This window comes from Quercus suber, unplaced genomic scaffold, assembly GCF_002906115.3.
Source record: "Quercus suber isolate HL8 unplaced genomic scaffold, Cork oak 2.0 scaffold_348, whole genome shotgun sequence".
Lineage (NCBI taxonomy): Eukaryota > Viridiplantae > Streptophyta > Magnoliopsida > Fagales > Fagaceae > Quercus > Quercus suber.
In genome coordinates this window covers 277349-298505 of record NW_027069800.1, presented here as the reverse complement: position 1 = coordinate 298505, position 21157 = coordinate 277349, and the positions used below count along the sequence as shown (strand labels likewise).

Sequence of the window (21157 nt, the reverse complement as noted above, 5' to 3'; positions counted from 1 at the left end):
AGGCGAGAGGAGGCTGGTGTGCTAGAGGGGTAAGAGGTTCTCATGGGTGTGGGACGTGGAGGAGTATTAAGGAAGGAACAGAGAAGTTCTTTAGTCAAATTCTGTATAATGTGGGGGAGGGTTGCCGTGTTAGTTTTTGGCATGATCCATGGAGTGGGCTTATTCCTTTGAAGGAACTATTTCTTGCTATGTTTGCTTGCTCTCTTTCTAAAGAAGCATGGGTCTCTGACTTGGTAGTATCTGCTTCAAAAGGAGGTAGTGGGAGCTAGAATTTACTTTTCCGTCATGGTCCTCAGGATTGGGAAGCAGACATTATTTATTCCTTTTTTGAGCTTATTTATTCCTCTATGCCGAGGGGTGAGGGAGATGATCACTTGGTCTAGAGATTAACTACGTCTGGTGTGTTTGATGTGCACTCTTTTTATAAACTGTTATGGGAGTGCATTTGGTGTGCAAAGGTGCCTAAATGGGTGTCTTTCTTCTTATGGACAGCAACTAATGATGGAATACTCACCATTGATAATCTTGTGAAGAGAGGTCAGTCTCTGGTTAATAGGTGTTGTTTATGCTGCTACAATGGCGAATCAGTGGATCATCTTCTTCTTGACTGTAAGTTTTCTCACGCCTTATGGTGTGAAGCTTTTGTAGTGTTTGGAATCCAATGGGTAATGCCAAGGTCAACCAGCTCTTTTTACTTTATCTGGAGAAATTGGTTTGGAAAGCATCTTTCAACCATTTGGAATATGATCCCGGCATGTTTAATGTGGTTAGTTTGGCAGGAACACAATACCCACATTTTTGAAGACAAGGAGAGAACATTAGATCATCTAAAATCTCTCCTCTTTAGTACTCTATTTCATTATGCTCGTATTTAGGGGTGTACGAATTGTATTTCTTTATCTAAATTCTTAGTCTCTATTTCCTTTAGTTCTTGATTATATTGTATTTGTTTCTCGTTCAGAGCGTTCACCATCATGAACATGATGTTCAATTTTTTCAATAAAAGTCTTATTACCTATAAAAATAAAAAATAAAAATAGAAGATATATATAAATTATTATTATATATACATATATATATGAAGTCTTTTCCTTAATTTACATATGATTTTTAACTAACCCGTGCACCACACAGATATACAGCTAGTATTTTAGTGAAAGTTATTGAATGTGGAAGTGAGTACCTCTATCTAGTATTTTAGTGAAAGTTATTGAATGTGGAAGTGAGTACCTCTATTGGAGTTTCTCTTTTCTCAGCTGCAGCAACAAGTGTTTCAATGTTCAGTGCAGACCCAAACCCTGTAAATTACATTGCATAAGCATGACTATAGTGTTGGAGCATTTAACAAATACATGCAGACCAGTTGAGAGTTGAAACTTCTGTAAAACAAAAGGCATAATTTTAGGTCAAAGAAAATTACTGGCAGATGTAACTGATCGAGAAGGACGGACAAAACCAGGGGAAGAAGACAGCAATGCTGGAGCACTGACAGCAATCTGTGGCTGCAACTTTAGCAATAAAATGAGCAATGCCAGGAAGAGGATAAAAAATGACACCACAAGGAGAGAGAGCGGAGGGGGGAGTTACCTTCTGAATACTGGAGGCATCAGCTGAATGAACAGCTGAAGATTGCCCTACAGAAGGTAAGAGTGGTTTCACATCATTAGATGTTGCTAATTGTATTTCTTTATCTAAATTCTTAGTCTCTATTTCCTTTAGTTCTTGATTATATTGTATTTGTTTCTCGTTCAGAGCGTTCACCATCATGAACATGATGTTCAATTTTTTCAATAAAAGTCTTATTACCTATAAAAATAAAAAATAAAAATAGAAGATATATATAAATTATTATTATATATACATATATATATGAAGTCTTTTCCTTAATTTACATATGATTTTTAACTAACCCGTGCACCACACAGATATACAGCTAGTATTTTAGTGAAAGTTATTGAATGTGGAAGTGAGTACCTCTATCTAGTATTTTAGTGAAAGTTATTGAATGTGGAAGTGAGTACCTCTATTGGAGTTTCTCTTTTCTCAGCTGCAGCAACAAGTGTTTCAATGTTCAGTGCAGACCCAAACCCTGTAAATTACATTGCATAAGCATGACTATAGTGTTGGAGCATTTAACAAATACATGAAGACCAGTTGAGAGTTGAAACTTCTGTAAAACAAAAGGCATAATTTTAGGTCAAAGAAAATTACTGGCAGATGTAACTGATCGAGAAGGACGGACAAAACCAGGGGAAGAAGACAGCAATGCTGGAGCACTGACAGCAATCTGTGGCTGCAACTTTAGCAATAAAATGAGCAATGCCAGGAAGAGGATAAAAAATGACACCACAAGGAGAGAGAGCGGAGGGGGGAGTTACCTTCTGAATACTGGAGGCATCAGCTGAATGAACAGCTGAAGATTGCCCTACAGAAGGTAAGAGTGGTTTCACATCATTAGATGTTGCTGCAACAGTTTTATGACGATCCTCAAGACTTTCATGTCTCAGTTGAATCTGTATTGGAGATGAAAGCTGCTGCCCAGACTGTATGATGCTAGAGCCATTTAACTGCACCAATGTCCCAGCATATAAAAATAAAATAAAAAGACATTATTCAGAAAATATATATACATATATAGCTCAGCTAAAGGGCCAAACAAATTTCATTCTCAAAAGACTTTACTGTGGATTATGCATTCTGGAGTATGAATTTTTTTTTATTCATTAAAAATGCATCCTCAAACAATCCATTCTCCAACTTGTATGGGATTTTCACAATTTCCAAAAGTAATTTTATGCACTACGGAAACCTACTCTTCATGAGTTTTGCTTTGGTGAGTTCAAATACATGACAGAAGTCAAGAGATAAACTTCAGAATTTACCTCCAAATTCCCTGAGGAAGACTGAGTGGAACCATGGTGATTAACAACAGAACCATGGCCGCCTCCATCTGTGTCTGAATGGCCTGATGAAATCCTGGCAAGAGCCTGTTCGATGAAAGCAACAAGTTCTGAATGAGTACCACGCAGATGAGATATCTGTAAGATATGATTACAATACTGTGGCCACTCAATCAGACGATCCACAAACTGCTCCAGAGCTAGAGTCCCAAACACAAACATCTGCATAAGATAAAAGTTAAAATAACCACTATTAATAGCATATAACCACCAATAAAAGAAAATGCACTCAATGAGAGATGATACAAACTTTTGAATCTGCAGGTTTGCGTAGTGCATCTAACACACCACGCAGAGCAATCCCCAGTGTGAGATGACTTACAAGCTGGTGCTTGATCACAGAGCCTGAAATATGGTTAAGAACCATGGCAACAAAAGAAAATCAAAACTTTTTTTCTGATAAGTAAGAAAAATTTTATTGAAAAGAGACTACTTCATGCAAAACAGCGTAAAGTAGCCTAAAGAAACAACTACAATGAAATAGAGACTCTAGGAACAAAGTCTCTATTTGTGAGTCCCCAAGCTCAAGACCAATCAAACAAAGTCTCAACAAAATGAGCTAGAAGCTGGTCCTATTTTGTTCACGCCAAAGAATCTACATCAAACAAAGTGAAACCAAATTCCAATATCCGACAAATATTTTCCCAACCAATTCCTCCAACCAAACAAAAGATCTCTCACACTCCCTGGCATGACCAATGAGATGCCAAAAGATCTAAATACAAAACACCACAAATGAGAAGCCACTGTGCAATGAATCAAAAAGTGATCCACCCCCTCCCCACTACACCGACAAATAAAACATCTATCTACTATAGTATATCCTCTCCTCCCAAACTTTATATATTGTTAGATTCCCCCATGCTGCCATCCAAACAAAAAGAGACACTCTCTAAGGGGCCTTCAACCCCAAACACCCTTCCAAGGAAAAGTGGCAAGAGAGAGGATCCCCTCATAGTAACATAAAAAGAACAATTTTTTTTTTTTGATAAGTAAGAATGATATATATACGAAAGGCTACTCAATACATGAAGAGTATAGAGCAAACCTAGAAAATACAAGAAAAGAAAAAAAGAGAAAAACATAAAAGAAAACCAAACAACAAAAGAATTACAAAAGAGAAAAGGAGCAAAGAAAAGAAGGGAGGGAATCACTAGACGTGAGTCCCCAAGCTCGAGACCAATCAAAAAGAGTTCCACTAAAAGAAGCAAGCATCTGATCACTGGAGCTATCCAAATCCTCGAAAGTCCTCCAATTCCGTTCCTTCCAAATACACCATAGGATGCACAACAGGACTAAGTTCCAAATCTGAGACAAATGCCTCCCCAGCCAAAGAGCAAGTCTGGAATCGATTTAGGTATAACCCAAGACAAACCAAAAGTTCTAAAGACAAAGCTCCATAACCGATAAGCCATCTCACAATGAAGAAATGGGTGGTCAACCGTCTCTCCACAATGACGACACATAATGCACCAATCCACAAAAACCAATCTCCTTAATCTCAAGCTATCTCCCGTTAGGATCTTATTCCAAGCTACACACCAAACAAAAAAAGAAACTCGCCTAGGGGCCTTTGCTCTCCAAATAGCTTTCCAAAGAGAGACAATTGAGGGAGAATCCCTTAATTTGTTGTAAAACGACCAGATGTCAAAAACTCCATTAGACTTCAATTTCCATCTCATCCGGTCTCCAACATCCATAGGAGGAGTATTGGCTCCCAATATACGAAGAAAATGCAGCCCTTCCTCCATCTCCGAATCATTAAAATCTCTAATAAAACGAACATTCCAAATTCTTCTCTCCTCCGCCCCCTGCCTCAGCAAAGAAGCTTCAACAAAAACCTCCTTATCAATGGCAATACCATACAGCCTTGGAAAAGCCAATTGAAAGGGTTGATCCCCATACCACCTATCTTGCCAAAACCTCACTCTATTCCCCAACCCAACAAGAAGCTGACAATTTTTGCTGAAATCCTCCCATCCCATGCGAATACTTCTCCACAAACCGCACCCATGAACTCCCCTCCCCAGCTTTGAGGTCCATCCCCCCCAAACTTCCCCATGTTTTGAAGCTACCACCCTCCTCCATAACCGATCCTCTTCCTTCCCAAACCGCCACAACCATTTTCCCAATAAGGCCTTATTAAAGGTAGTTAGTTTCCTTATCCCCAAGCCACCATTGGCTATAGGCGCACAAACTTTATCCCATCCTACCAAATGAATCTTGCTATCACCCCAAAGAAAAACCCTTTGCAACTTTTCAATTTTATTAGCCACATAAGTAGGAATTGTGAATAACAAAAGAAAATAAGTCGAAAGACTAGTTAGTGTACTCAAACTCCCCATTTTTCCTCAACCTCCAAAAGAAAATCAAAACTTAAGGATATGTAATGGCTCTAACAGTATACAAGGACAATGTCTGTTAAAATACTGAAAGCCAAAGCATTTATATCAGTGTAACTTATATCAGGCAAAAAATGGCATTTTTATAAAGTCAATGCATGAATCTCCTGAAGACATGCAACAAAACATGATGTACATAATCACATAAATCTCAAATTTCATAAACGCACACATTCAACATTGTCAGCATTAAAAGCCACTATTGAAGGAATATAATTGACCAGAGGTATGTGTCAAGGTAATTTTCATATACATTTTATTGCAACGAGACTACTCATGTACAAGGGACACAATTAAGTCTAAAGAATTACAGATGAACAATATTATCTACAAAAAGCAACGACTCTAGGAAGTCGTTGTTCGTTGATGGAGATGCTGGGTAACTCTCATAATGTATTAAATTCCAACAGTATCGTTAATTTTCTTATCATAAGGCTAAAGAAAAAATTATTTCAGAAAACAAAATCGGATACTTTCACTGTTGTTTTACTAAAGCAGTTCATTTTTTTTTTTTTTTTTTTTTGATAATGTAAGGAACCTTTCAAAAGAAGAGACCCTAGGACTAGCTTCTAGATAGTAAAACCTATAAACAACTAACCCCACCTACCAGAACTAGTACACAAAAGGATTGTTTTATTCATAAGACCCTTTACTGGGAACAAGACCCTAGAAATAAACGTACTTAGTTCAATATACCCAATCAAAGGATAAATGAAACTGGACTAAGTAGCACAACTCCAGCTGTTTAAATATGGTTAAACGAAGGGAACATATAAAATCAGAGTATATTGAGTATTAAACCCCATCATGGTTGAGTTAAAAGTCATTTGCAAATTTTGTAAGAAAACTCACCAAACAGAACCGCAGCAATTTTGAGCTGCCTTTCCGGATACTTGGGGAAGAATCGATACTCCTCAAACAGATTTGCAATCATGCACTCAAAAATTAATTGTTCCCTGTCAGTCAGTGCAGAAGAACCTTGAATTGTTATTTTGAAATAAGAAACCATATAAAAGTTCAGCGTAAAAAAATGGTTGCAAAAGCAGATTTGAGTGAAAAGCTCCTTTCGGTAGGTTTTAATTATTCAGGCAAATAATGAATTGGCAAACTAGAAAGATAAAACAACCCACTTCAGACCATTTCCATTTTGGTTTTCCAAAAGACTAAAAAATGGAAAGACATTTAAATACAGGGTGAAAGATGCCTTCACATATGAGAAATGATAGCCATTACACAGTACAACAGAAGTAGAACAAGAAAGACAAAGCATTCAAAACCTGAAAGGGTTTTAAAAACACATTTTTTTTTTTTTTTTTTGGATATTTGCAATGGGGAAGGAGGGATACAAGCCCTAGGCATTTCCATTGAAAACGCCAGAAGGTGCCAGTTGAGCTACAAGGCTATATTGGCTTTCAAAAACACAAGAATATTATTAGATACCAAGCAACTGGAGGAAAGGCTTTAACAGGCATTAACCTTTTCACAGAAGATTCCTTGAATCGAGCAAGCATTTGGACCATTGCATCAATGGTCAACTGGCCAGAAAACATTTGCTGGAAATAAGAGTTTGCTTCAGCCTCAATATCATCTGAATATCCATCAGATGTCGAAGAATCAGTAGCCCCACCATTCTGCAACCTGGGATTAGGATCCATAACTGGTGCATGCAGCTTTTCCATTTCCTCAGCAAGCTGGCTGGAGGTAATCAAGCTGGCGTGAGCTTTAAGGACCTGTGGTGAAAAACACAGACAACAAGGTTCCAGACAATCAAGAATGAGAATGCATGTGGATGGACAGATTAACCAAGTTGTAGAAAGAACCTTCATAAAGGTAGAACTAGTCTCCAAATAAAGATTCGAGACAGCACCAGAATCATGGAATGCTTTGGTGGAAAAGTCCTGGGATCCACCAAATTGAATCTCCTTTAAGAACTTGAGGCATTCCTGAAAGGATAAACTCGCGTCAAACCATGTTTTGTATACATCTCAAGAAAATTTTTAATGATAACAATAAAATACTTCATCCCAAAATAAAGTGTCTTGATTTACTTTAGGGATGTCCCAAAAAGAGCGTCCATTTTCAAATTTTAAAGCATTTATTTCTACATCCTCCCATGTGGCCCTTACAACAACAATAATCACGCTTTAGTATCAAAATTTTTGGGGTGAGTTATCAACCCTCAACAAACTAGTCAAGGTCGGCCAAATGTATTCTTTCCGTTATTCTATTCTATCCAAATACATAACTCTTTATTACTTAATTAATTGACATTTCCTTTTTACTATTTCTATTAATATAATTTTTTTGGTTAAAACTAAGGTATAATACTTAAGTACTGTTCCTTAGGTTCCCCTTTTAAGATTCTGCCATGTAGATTTTTTCTCACGGGATAGAAATGTATTTTTCACTTAAATAGCCACATGGCCGAATTTTAAAAGGGGAACCTAAGAAACAGCACCCAAGGTACTGTACCTAAGTTTTGTCTTCTTCTTTTTTGTCTTCCTTCATCCCCTCAACTTGACCCAACTGACTTTTTCTTACAAATACATTAATTGCTCTCCTCTAAATATGACCAATCATCTCAACAGACAATCCCACATCTTTTCATCAACAAAGATCACCCCTATCTTTAAGCAAATTTTATTTCATAACACTCTCATTTGAGCCACATTCATTTTATGAATGTTACTTTTTAATAGTCCAACAGTTAGCATCATAGAGCACAGCTCATCTTATAGCAATCATTTCATAAAAAATTTCTTTAACATAAAATGTCTTCTACAATTACACCATACTCTTGATGACTTCATCCAGCATGTTTTTATCCTATGGTTGATATCTCTTCCATCTCTCCATTTTTATAAATTATTGATCCAAGATATTGAAAATTCTCACTCATTGGCATTTCTTGACCACCAAGTCTTACAGCCACTTCATATTTGTTTCTACTTTTACTAAACTTACATTCAACATACTCTTTAGAGCCCTACTCAATTGAAAGTCTTATTCTACGGTGTCTTGCCAAATTTCTAACTTGGCATTTAACACAATGTCCAGTTTCATCCACCAATGCTATGTATGCAAAATAATACACAAACCCAAAAAATTCTTATTGAATTGATTCAGTGTATTCATCCATCACTAGTACAAGGTTGGTATGGACTTGATGTTAATCTTTGATACAAGCCTCTAGAGATAGGAAACTCACTTGTGATGCTTCTACTTAATCTCACCCTAATTACAGTTTTGTCATGCATATCCTAATCTACTTTATAGGAACTCATTATTTTCCAAAACCCACTATATAAACCTCTCCAAAGACCCTATCTTTCTCTAGGTTAATAAAACCATATGAAGATCTTTACAGCACACCATATACTTTCCATAGAGTCAGTTTAATTAAAAGCACTCTATCTAATTTACCCACTTATTTCTAACTTTATTTCCTATTTCTCTGGGGCTAACCGAATTAAGAAACTTCAGAGGAATTTCTTATGGGGTGGCATTGGTGATCAACCAAAATTCCATTTGGTTAAATGGGCTACTGTCTGCACTCCCATTGCTTCGAGTGGTTTGGAGATAAGAAATGTAAGACTTTTTAATGAAGCTTTGTTTGGAAAGTGGCTACGGAGATTTGGGATGGAGAGGGCTGCCCTTTGGAGGCAAGTGATAGTGGTGAAATATGGTTGTGGATGGGGTAGCTGGTATTCTAGGCCTACTAATGGTCCATATGGTGTTAGCTTGTGGAAAAAAATTACTCGGGGATGGCCTTCTTTCTAATTAGTCGGTGAAATTTTGGCAAGTCCGTTGGTGTGGTGAAACATCTCTTGCAGTCAGCTATCTTGAATTGTTTAGATTTTGCCGAGATCAAGAGGTTAGTGTGGCTGAGATTATGAAGTTTGATAACGGAATCCTGTTTTGGGATGTAAGTTTCTTTAAGGGTGTGCATGCTCGGGAACTAGAGGCACTGGCCGGTTTCATGGATACCATATATGGTGCATCGATGAGAGGATTTGGTAAGGATAAGATGTGCTGGAAATCTGATAAAGAGAAGGGCTTCATGGTTAGGGAATATTACAATCTCTTAGAGGGCTCTAATAACTATTGCTTTCCTTAGAAAAACATTTGGAAATAAAAGATTCCTTCTCGAGTAGCTTTCTTTGTTTGGACTGTTGCTTTAGGGAAATGCTTAACGATTGACAATTTACGAAAAAGGAAGGTTTGGATATTGGATTGGTGCTATATGTGCAAGTGTAATGATGAATTAGTTGATCATCTTTTTCTTCATTGTCCAGTTGCAAAGGATATGCGGGCTATGGTGTTCAATCTGTTTGGAGTGAGCTAGGTTATGCCACAATTTGTAGTAGGGCTTCTAGCATGTTGGCAAAGCAGTTTTCGTCGTCATCGAAATGGGTATATATGGTTGATGGTTCCCAATTGCTTATTGTGGTGCCTTTGGAGGGAGTGAAATAGTCAATGCTTTGAAGATAAGGAGAGATCCACATCAAACTTGAAACTATTTTCCCCTAGAACTTTAATGGACTAGTTGGCGGCTTTGCAGAACCAATCTTCTTTATCCTTTCTTGATTACTTAGATTCTTGTAATTTTTGTTCTTGATTGTTTGACCCCTTGTGCACTCCCTGTGTACTAGGGTGTTCCCCTTTTTTTGATATCAATGAACTTTTTACTTATGCAAAAAAAAAAAAAGCATTTAAGTAAGAAAATAGCTCCCATGGTAGATCACCTTGGCAAAAAACCAAATTTATTCCCCATTATTGTTGTTTCATGTTTTAACCTATATTCGAAATTTTTGTTTCATAGTGTGACTCATAATTTGTTTTTTCGTTTTTTGCTATTTAAATAAAGGGAGGGGGAGGTGGGGTCACCCCAAACATCAAGCACCACAAAAAGTGTAGATACCACTGGGTTATCAACTCAAACCCTAGTGTGACACTTTTTTCTTTTTTTTGATAAGTAATAAGAATAATATTAATCAAGATGAAAAAACAAAGAAAGCAAAATCAAGGTGTTCATGATGGTGAACAAAAAAAAAAAAAAAAAAGAGCAACAAACAACAAGGAGAAAAAACTTATGGGGCAACTCTACAAGATGGAAGAAACTCAATGATAGAAGAACAATTTGAGGAGCCCCAGCACCTAGACCAATCAAAAAGAGTCTTCTGGCATAGAGCTTGTAACTGAACCAGTGATTTCTCATTAGCCTCAAAAGAGCGCTGATTTCTTTCCGTCCAAACAATCCACATCAAACAGTCAGAAACCATATTCTCATAAGTAAGTTTCCATGGCAATTTGTATAGCTTTGAATCGCCCCTTTGTTCTTTTAAATAGTTATTAGAGTATTCTCCTCCACTCACTAGGCATTTTGTTAACACTTAAAATCGACAAAGGTTTGTCTACCAACATAAACCCATATCACCAATGCACTTCCAAAGTTCACTTCCAAAGTTCACTACTTCAATGGGAATTTCAGCCAGTTCCACAAATTTTTTTCCATTTTCATCCTCCCCAATGCATCATTACCTATGGTTTCTATTCTCAACAGGGCTACTCAATTTGCACCAATACAACTGTTTTATTGCTTCCATTGAAAAGTTTGTCAAATACCTTTTCACTCTCTTTACTATGTCCTCATTTGCTAACATCTTTTAATCTTCATCTTTACTACATCAAGTCTCTTATTTTCATTCCCCTTATCTTACCAAGTTTATAAACATTATTTTCTCCATCATTTGTCCCCAACTTGCTATAGCCAATGACCTTTAGGTCAACTCGCACTTCCTGGTGTTTCCAACAAAGGCACCTAGGGTTCAACTCCCCCCTCCCCCACTTATGATGCATAAAAAGATAATTCATCATAAGCTTGACATTTTTGCTTCCCTCTTAGTCACTTTATAATTCTCATAAGAAACATTGTCTCTGCATCTAAATACTCTTCTATAGCTCTCTCTTTAATCTAGTTGCTGCTTGAACATCCTTATTCCACCACCAAGTCCCCTTAGTCGGTTACCCACATCCTTTGGATTCTCGATGTACATCTTTAGCCACTCTTTTAATACAATTAGTCATTTCATTCCACATCTTATCATCATCTTTGTCTAAATCCCACTTGCCTTCTTTGATCATTTTATTTTTTCACACATCTTGTTTCTCACCCTTTAAATCCGTCCTAATCCTTGGGTTTCTTTGTCTAACGCCTTCTTTTCCAACTTTTAATACAAATATCTAGAACCACCAATCTATGCTATGTGATTACACTCTCTCCTAGTACCACCTTGCAACCATTATAACATCTACCATCTACTTTTCAAGTAAGGATGAAATCTATTTGACTAACGTAGTAACATTTGTCCTTCAAAAATCCCACTTTTAAAGGTAATTGAGTGTGATTCCCTCTTCATGATGTTCAATAATATCAAATCATACACAACCGCAAGGTTTAGAATGGCAGCTACCCATACCTATTCAAAAATTTAAGCAATTACTTTTTGGCACACCTTTAAATGAGATTGAAGGGCATTTAAGTAAAGAGTCATATATGCTGATATTTACTAAAAATAGTGCCATTTGAAAGCAATACACTTTTTTTTTGGGACAGAGGAAGTATATAATGCACCATAAATTAGAATTCCCATAGTTATCAACGCTATTTAAAGGCGGAGGATGCAGGGCCAACTAGATATTACCTCAAAGAAAATATCTTTATATGTATTTAAATTATGAATTAGCCACTTCTCAAGGTCTACAAGTTCTTTCCGTGAAGCAAGAGCTGCCAATCTGATGGCATAAGGAGAAGGAATCGCGTCCAATACTAATGATATAATCTGCAAAATGAATAAGAATCTGAGTACAGAAAAAGGAGAAATAAATTATTCTAGTAATACAAAAGAATTAGACAAACAAGAGGGTACATCTGGAAAATGTTCCAGCAATGAAAAATAAAGAAAATGGAAAATTAACAAAATTGGATGCTAATTTCAAATCTTTTGAGATCTTCAGAACGACAGTCAACACTCAACAGTCTTGTATAACATGCACATTGTTTAGATTTTGAGTTCAAAATGGCAAAAAAACAAAAACAAAAAAACAAAAACAAAAACAAACAAACAAACAAAAACAAAAAACCAGGAAAGGTGATCAAACTCTATATGCTCACTCAAAATTTACCTTTAGCTCCTGGCAGACATCCAATATTCTAGTCATACTGTCTGGATCACAGCTGACAGAATCTACAAATCCCCGCAACACAAAATTAGGGTTGACACGCCAGAGGTGATGAATCATTCCATTACCCATGCCATTTTTAACTATATTGGGAAAAACAGTAAACGAGACTTCATACTGGAGGAGGTTATATGCAGTCTGAAATAACACACGCAAAATTTATTAACCAAGAAAGAATATATGGAACAATTATGCAAAGCAACAATAAAAAAAAAAATTATTTAAAAAAATAATAAATAAATCAAAGAGAGTACATTAAAGCACGCCATCCCAAGAAGTAAGACTTCAGGACAGTGTTTAATAGGATAATCAAGCATTGAGCGAACAGAAGTGGCATGACCCCTCTCAGCTAGTTGACACAGTACATTCAAAAGGTCAAGACACAACCATGCATGATTAGCATGTCCAATTGGAAGCGTATGTCCATTCACTGCATCGATATAGGCCTGCAACAAACATTGGTCATTCAAAAGAATAAAAAAGAGATAACATGAGGAAAGAAGGAACGACTGGTTATATATAGCACCATACCAGCTGCCTTACAGAATGGGCAAACGTAAATACTTCTGGTGGTGCTGATACAGCATATTTAAGAAAAGATAGCTGACCCTCAGTATTCTTCCAAACAGACCCACAAATGGCATGGAGAGGGAATGGCTCCTGCACAGCTCAATCCAAAGATTTAGAACTAATATGTTCCACATTAAATTCATATATTAATCTTAAGATATATTTAATGTGCATGTAGATTTACACATGTAATAAAAATATACCTGGCATGCACGTCTATATACAGACATGAAAAAAGAGAACGCCTCGTGATTAGGAATGTAGAACCCCTCATGGTCCATATTTTCAATAACTCGAATCCAGTTGGTAGCAGGAGCCTGTAATCCAGCACGCATACTTAGATACAAAGGAGACAATTGCAAAGCAATTGTTACAATATAAAAAATAAAAAATAAAAAATTTACAAAATTGCAGCAAGAAGAAGAATAAGTAAACTCACAAGTTCCTTGATTGTGTCTATAAGAACATCAATATTCCAGGAGTTTAACAAAGGCAGATCAGACAAAGTACTGCAGCCAACAGCCAAGCTAAACGTTGAAAAGGTGTTCTGATTGTCCTCAAGACCAGCTTGGGTACAGGCAATTGTGCCAAGTATTTTAGAAAGGGTAACCTCAGACAGTGGCAAGAAAAGAGATAAAATCTCTTTGCACTGTGATGCATTAACTGTGCAACCATAACCTAGTTCCTTCATAATATCTCCCATGCTCATTTCTTTCTCCATTTCTGCTAAAATAGAATCAAAATCATCTTCTCCGCAGTCATTGAACAGATTCATATTCCTGTAACAAAAAACAACTACTGTTATTAGACAGCTAATATCTTTCAACACCACAAAAACAGGACAGGACAGCTTTGTAATCAACAGCACAACCAATATAGAAGAAATACAATGAAGAAAAATCATAACCTCAGAAAATCAGCCTCACGTAGTTCATCTGAAAGTAATGGAGTTAAAACAAATGGGGTGACATCATTAAACTGCACTAGAGATAACATTTGCATAAAGGAATCCATGTGCTTTGAAAGGCCCTCAGACCGCTGGAGGAGCATAACAATATTCTTTATTTGATCAGTACAGCCGACCGAAACAGGATTGGTGCACAATTCCTTCATCTGAGCCATACAAAAACTTTGGCCTAAAAAGCATCAAAAAGTCCATGTCAAATGGCGCAATATATGCACATAACAATAAGTGCAAAAGGAAACTAATCATGCAAGAATAAATTTTTGAAATCAAGATTGTACTTCCACTTAAAAATTGAAACGTACCACAATTCCTGGTATCAAGATTTTCAGAATCTGATAAAGCTAGACCAATACCAATTTTTTCCGATACAGACAGGTGTAATACATTAGAGAAATTCTCCAGGGTTCCCTCATTGATCTCTGTATTTCTTAGCGACTCACAAAACACTGTGCTGAAATTTGGTTTGCCCAAGAGGAATTTAAATATTGATGCAACAGCCAATTCCAGCTGCATGTTCTTCGAGTCTGTGTTGTAAAATTTCAAGTGATCTATGCACGTCTGGAGAAGCACAATGCTTCCCTCAATTCCATATTCAACAAACTGCCAAGCAGAAATAAACTATATCAGCATGCAATCCATTGAAAATTTGAAATGCAAAGAGTCAAGAGATCATACAACTCAAAAAACATAATATTCCAATGCATTTGGATCTGCTTCATCAACATCTCTTCTGACCAAGCAAACTATAATCGCTTTCAATTTTTGAAGTAAAACTATAAGAAATTCAATATTTACATGTTTGACTTAAAGTCTTGCATGCCATCAACTTCAGAAACCCTTGGTGTGTAAGAGACAAATATTTAATGATTACCAGCAAATTTGTTAAGTATTTTTCTTCATGTCTAACATGAATGCATATTTTAGGGATGAGAAATAGGACCTAGAAAATGATATTTTTTCGGTTCTACATTTGTCTCTGAAATATCATCTAAGATATCATTGAACCCCAACTTACTCTTCTTAGTTTCCACACTTCCAAACTCTTCCTCATTCCATTTCTTTAATTCCATTTTTAGTGCTTCAAGTTTATTTGCCAATCTATAGCTCAGGAACCCTTGAAACTGGTGAGACTCCCACCACGTTTTCATCATCTCCAAAATCGCCATCACCTTTAACCACCTAATCTCAAACCTGAATGTTTTTCTACCCCTCTAGAACCTGGGTTATATTTCAGGGAAGGACAATTTAACCTATATATAATTACTAGCTTCCTTAGGCATCAAAATAGAGCTATGGTTATAGCCTTGTCAAAAATTTATTTAGCACCAGAACTTCATAATATAAAGCATGCATGGAGAGACAAATTGGATCACATTATCACCTTCTGCTTACCAATTCAATAGATAAAATCCACTAGCACAACATTAAAAGGGAATGGAGTAACTGGAAATGTTTTTCGTAATATTTGATTAAGCAAGAATTCAACTCACACAAGCATGTATTTTACACTCTTTTTACCTATAATGGATCTTTAATGCTCCATAGCCTCTTTTTTATATTCTTAGGAAAAGCCAAAGTTGTCTTTTTCATGAAAAGCAGACTAGGAAACAAACAGCTATCACAACATCTGCTTGTTCAGTGCTAGCAACTACCATATTTCGAAAACTGATCATCGTCATATTCTTTCTTTGACTAGTGTAGTCTCTTGTTGTGGAGCATATTTCATTTAATATCAGTATAGTAAACAAAAGCAGGTTGATTCAAAGAATTGTATCCAAGTTCAATCAAAATCCAATCAGAATTTTGATAAAACATAGCTATGCATACTCAAATCGCCTTTTCTTATTACATTGATATTTCAAAACTAAGAAAAGCAAACTCATTCGAGGACTCATTTGGAGTACCTCGTAGTCAAAAACATTCTAACTCAAAACCTATATTAATACAATACAAGCAAATTGCATCGATAGTGACTATCAGCCCAAGTATGTATAAGTTACATTTCCGTAAAATACTCTACCCTATTTGTCAATCACTTTATAGCGTCCCTAAACTTGATTCATCTTATCTCTCTTTATTTTCTTTTCATTTCCTATCGTTCATTATCAAGGACTGAGTCTGAATGTTATGGTAAGAAGTAGTAGCAATTCCTTTTTTTTCTTTTACTTAAAAAAAAAAAAAAAAATTACTCTCCCTTCTAAAGTTTGAGAATATCATTAGTATTTTAGAAACTATAGAACCAAGAAAAGCATTCACACAGCTATCTCACACTGAACTTGCTTGATTTTTGAAAGGTTGCTAAGTCTTCTCCATCCTTTTTGCTAGCATGGCATTCAATGTGTAGTTCATCGGTTTGCAAAACAATTTGGAGTATCGCACTGTGTCACTCATTAAAATAATGTCCATTCCTTGCTGTGATGTCCAGGTGTCCAATATGACCTCCAATTAGGAACAGATTATTAACTTGATTTGCTATGCAATTACAAAATTAAATGGTAGCTACATATAAACTTTACAGTTTGATTAATCTACTCATTTTGTTCAGATGAGTTTTAATTTCCTAAATCACCAATAAGATATACAACTAAAACCTCATAATTGTAGTTCTATATCCTCAAATAGAGGTTTTGAACTCCGCTGATGGATTTAGATGAACTTCAAATATACATCCTTCAGTCTCTTCCAAACCAATGAATTGCAACTTCAGGTTTTCCATTTTCAACACAATTCTTAATCCAAAAGTTACGTGAGAGTTTCACATTTTAAAGTGTAGTACATACGTAAACATACAACATACGCCTATACTTCAGCAATCAAAAGTCCGTCTTAGAGGAAATATTTACTCCATACGAGAGTCATAATTATTAAACAACAAGCTGTGCGTGCAAGTTGTCCCAACCATCCCAACTCCACAAAAGAGAACGGTATTTTTTTACCTTCTAAACTTTCAATTCTAGCAAAATGATTAAAGTATTAAACACAACTTACCTAAACCTCGATAATAAAGAATCTTGGAACAAAAATAACAAAGCAATTCAGTGCATTTGATAACCAAGAACATCCATCTACAAAAATTATCCATCCTTACGTTACGTCTCTCGCTTGTCTCTGCGAAATAATGGGACGATAGTCTATTACATTATTGACTAGAGGTAGGGGTTACACAAAAGAAAGAATTGCTTCTTGTACTTTCTTTATAACTTTATAAAGAATAATAAGTAAAAATAACATAATATATAAGTAAAAGTCGATTATCTATTCAATCCTATCGTATTAAATTGATTGCCGAGCACTTAAGAATTTCATGAGTCTGTATACACACATACAAAGAAAGTATCCACTCAACAAATTTGTAAACACCCATCCAAACATGCCCTTTAATCTATTTCCCCCTTCACCAGTCAATGAAGTCAACCCACTCTCAAGAAATCTAATCCAATGTTTAATCAACTACTTTTCCCCTAACCAAAAGACGAGCCGAACCTTCACCGGCCATTAAATTGAATTTAGGCAAAACCTTGAGCACGATAACCGAAAGAACCATGGCGAAATCCATTTCAAAATCAAAAAATAAATCATTACAATTCCAGGGTTGAGAGAAAACAACGCAGATGAAACAAATTAGCGAGCAGTAAAACCTATACTTTTTCACACATTCGAATATACATAAATATATTTTCACATCTAGAGAGAGAGAGAGAGAGAGAGAGAAAAGAAAGACCTGTCGGAGCTCGCGAAGAACAGAGTCGGCGTTGGATTCGTCGATGCTCTGGAGAAGGAAGCGAATCTGGTTCGCCGTCGTTGACGAAAACTTCAGCATAGTGACCAAATGATCTTCAATTTCTAGGGTTTAGGGTTTGCGCACAGAGAGAGAGACAGAGAGATTTGGTGTGGGGGATTGGGAGATTTGGGGAGATCGGAGAGTGTTGGAGAGAAAAATGGAAGCGGAGAGCGAGGTGGGTTTTTATAGCGTTCTGAGAGAGAGTGGTGTGGCGTGTTGAGAAGAGAGTAAAGTTTGTGTTGTTTGTGTGTGAACTGGAAAAGGGAATGAGCGAGAGACTTGGCAGCGCGAGAGCGTTGGCAGAGAGAGCGGCTTTTTTTTTCTGTGTGATGGGAGTAGTGTTTTGCTTTTTGGGGATTAGTCTCGTTTAAATACATTTTACAAATGCCCTTGTCGCTTGTGGTGGGGCCAGGCCATTGGCCACTCCCTACTATGGATTGGGTCTTTCTGTAGGTTTGGGTTTTCTATTTTCTAGGGTGATTGGATAAGATTTGAAAGGAAAATAAATGAATAAATGAAAATTAAAATTAAAATTAAAATTAATGTTACTACATAATAAACTCGACAACTTTTTTTCACGTATATTGAGTTGATAAGTTTTTACTTGTTTTTATGAGAAATTATAGGGATATTAAAAAGTTCACAGCTTTTGCCATTAACTCGTCACGTGACGAGTTATAAGCGGTAGAAGTTAAATTGTGGATCCATACCTCTGAGCGGTACAGTTACTTGGTAAGGGTTGGTTTGGGAACCAAGGTTGGAAGCTTGGTCACTATTATGATTTCAAAGAAATAAGAACTTTGGTACCAATGTCAAACTTTTTTTTTTGGTAACAAATGGAGATTTGAGAATTCAAATGTTTATCAATTTCAACTTTCAAAATGAAAACCAACAGCAAAAGGCTTGGGAAAAATAGGGATACATCATTAAAGAAAGTTGTTGTATGAGTCAAAGCGAGTCAAATCAAAATCATTAAACGTGTTTTGAAGATGATCACATCCACACTCTTTCTTCTTCTTCTTTTCCTATTGGTAAAAGGCAAATTTTATTCAAAGAAAAATACATACAACATAGCCAAAGTACACCAAGGGTTGTTAAAAATTAGAGGAAAGCACATAAATCCAAAAACAATATAAACAAAAAAAAAAAAAAAAATCTATAAGATTAAGATGCTTAAGGCCCTGTTTGGATGGTGGAAACACTATCACTTATCACTCATCACTTATCACTCAAATCTCACAATTCAAACTCAGTTTCCATAATTGATATCTCTATCTCTATTTTTTCACTCACTCAAATTAAAACTTATTTGGTTTTTTATTTTGTTTTCTATAACTCAAAATTTTGCACAAAGTGGTGGACCCATTTACTATGCTAAGTCATAATGGTCCCTTCTCTATCTTTTTTTTTTTTTTAGGCCTCTTCCATTCCACGCCTCTCTTCCACTTTGGAACGATAACAAGAAGTAGAAACTCAAAACCATAGCTAAAACCCAACACCATATTATGCCCAGTAGAAACTCAACACCATAACTAAAACAAGAATCACAATACCCACATATTTTTCAGTAACGTGAATGAGATAGCAAAAACAAAATCGAGAGAGCACACAAAACCCAACAACCACCAAGGAGTACACCACCATAAACAACCCACAAACACACTAATCTCAACCCACAAACCCAACGCCACCATAAACAACCCATAAACCCACCAAGAGAAAGGATCTGTAAGGAAGAAAAAATAAGAAAAACAAATTATGTAATGAGAATGGCGAAAAGGAAGGGAAAAATAAAAAGAAAAGAAAGAAAGTAGAACTTAGTTGCTTCTCAATGTTAACTGTTAACGAAAAAAAAATGGAGAAGAAAGAAAAAGAAAGAAAAGTGGAGAACGACCGGTGAGAGAGAGAAGTAAAGTCTAACTTAAGCAGGTATAGTGGGTTTTATTTTTTTACAACTTTGCCATTGAACTCTGTTTTCAGTCACTTTAAATCATCTCAAATGTGTTTTCAGTTTTCATCACTATAACTCAGATTTTTAGAACCCATTTGGTACGTGTGTTTAAACAACAATTTTCAGTTTTTTTAGAAATATGTATGGGTGAAAAAGTATGTGAAAATGTGTGTAATGTTGTTTAAAAACTGAAAACATGTGTTTAAAATGATTTACCAAATAGAGTTTTGAGTGATGAAAACATTACTCAAAAATCTATATAACTCAAATTTTTAGAGTTTTGAGTAATGAAAATATTACTCTAAAATCTTCCCAGACAAAGGCTCTTTTGTGGGTCCCACATATTTTGAGTTATGAGTGATGAAAACTGAGTTGTATCATCACTTAGTTTTCACAAAATCCGATAATAAACATTTGATTTAGCCACTAAAGCATGGAGATGACCAATTGCAACTCCAAAATAGTCACATAAAAAGGAAGAAGTAAAAGTATAAGTATGTTTAAAAACAAAATTTCGATGATTATCACTCATGATTACACTTTTTTTTACTCAAATAGCTCCATTCCTCCATCAGGTAACACAAGGCTTTCCGCGAAAGTAGTAGCCATAGTTGGAACATGTTGAATACCATAATTCTTCACACAACAAGTTTCAGGGTCAAGTGAAACAATCACATAGCCACCCTTGACAAAACTTCCAACTAGAAGCTCACCACACATTATGCAACCAAAGGACTCTATAGAATATTTGGTTTGTATAACAAAAAGTTTGTTCCATGATTCTTCCACAAATATATGGCTTTACTATAAGGGTCAGAACTTCGAAAATAAGTGAGACACAATACACCATTGCAGGAACCAACTATATGGGCAGATTCTATGGGAAAATCATTGGTAATTTGATACTTGGAAATCCTATTAAATGTGCGGTCACAAGTAAACTATACAAACTGTGCTACAATAACAAGGATACGTGGCCTTTCCATTAGCATGTTGTATGTGTACAAGATAATCACCATTTTTTTTTTTTGGGTTATTAAGGTGGGTGAAGATGAAATACAGGTTTGTGATTGAGGAATATCATGATTTACAAACGCAACTGAATCTTATAATTGATTTGACTAGTAGCTGTACCAAGATGTTGAGTACAATGTTGTCATGGACATGATTCTTCCTCCTCAAAGTTGACATTTTTTATTTTAGGCGAAGAATGATTATAGATTATGGTCCATTTGGATTTGGGGGGGGGGGGAAGGAGGAGAAGCGGAGAGGAATAGAGTAGAG

At 36.0% G+C, this 21157-nt stretch overlaps 1 protein-coding gene across 1 annotated transcript in view; it reads right to left on the bottom strand.

The window, feature by feature from the left end:
* LOC111994379 (uncharacterized) overlaps positions 1-18258 on the bottom strand; it is a 39746-nt gene extending 21488 nt beyond the window's left edge. Inside the window, 20 exon segments of the mRNA XM_065759960.1 lie at positions 1231-1298; positions 1421-1508; positions 1588-1806; positions 1992-2089; positions 2212-2299; positions 2379-2567; positions 2883-3122; positions 3211-3305; positions 6215-6318; positions 6839-7092; positions 7183-7305; positions 12067-12204; positions 12548-12742; positions 12859-13050; positions 13136-13264; positions 13378-13491; positions 13614-13953; positions 14082-14310; positions 14444-14741; positions 17863-18258. Of these exon segments, the coding sequence (XP_065616032.1) occupies positions 1231-1298; positions 1421-1508; positions 1588-1806; positions 1992-2089; positions 2212-2299; positions 2379-2567; positions 2883-3122; positions 3211-3305; positions 6215-6318; positions 6839-7092; positions 7183-7305; positions 12067-12204; positions 12548-12742; positions 12859-13050; positions 13136-13264; positions 13378-13491; positions 13614-13953; positions 14082-14310; positions 14444-14741; positions 17863-17961 (3300 nt within the window). The 5' untranslated portion in view covers positions 17962-18258.
* Positions 18259-21157: the final 2899 nt, after the last annotated feature.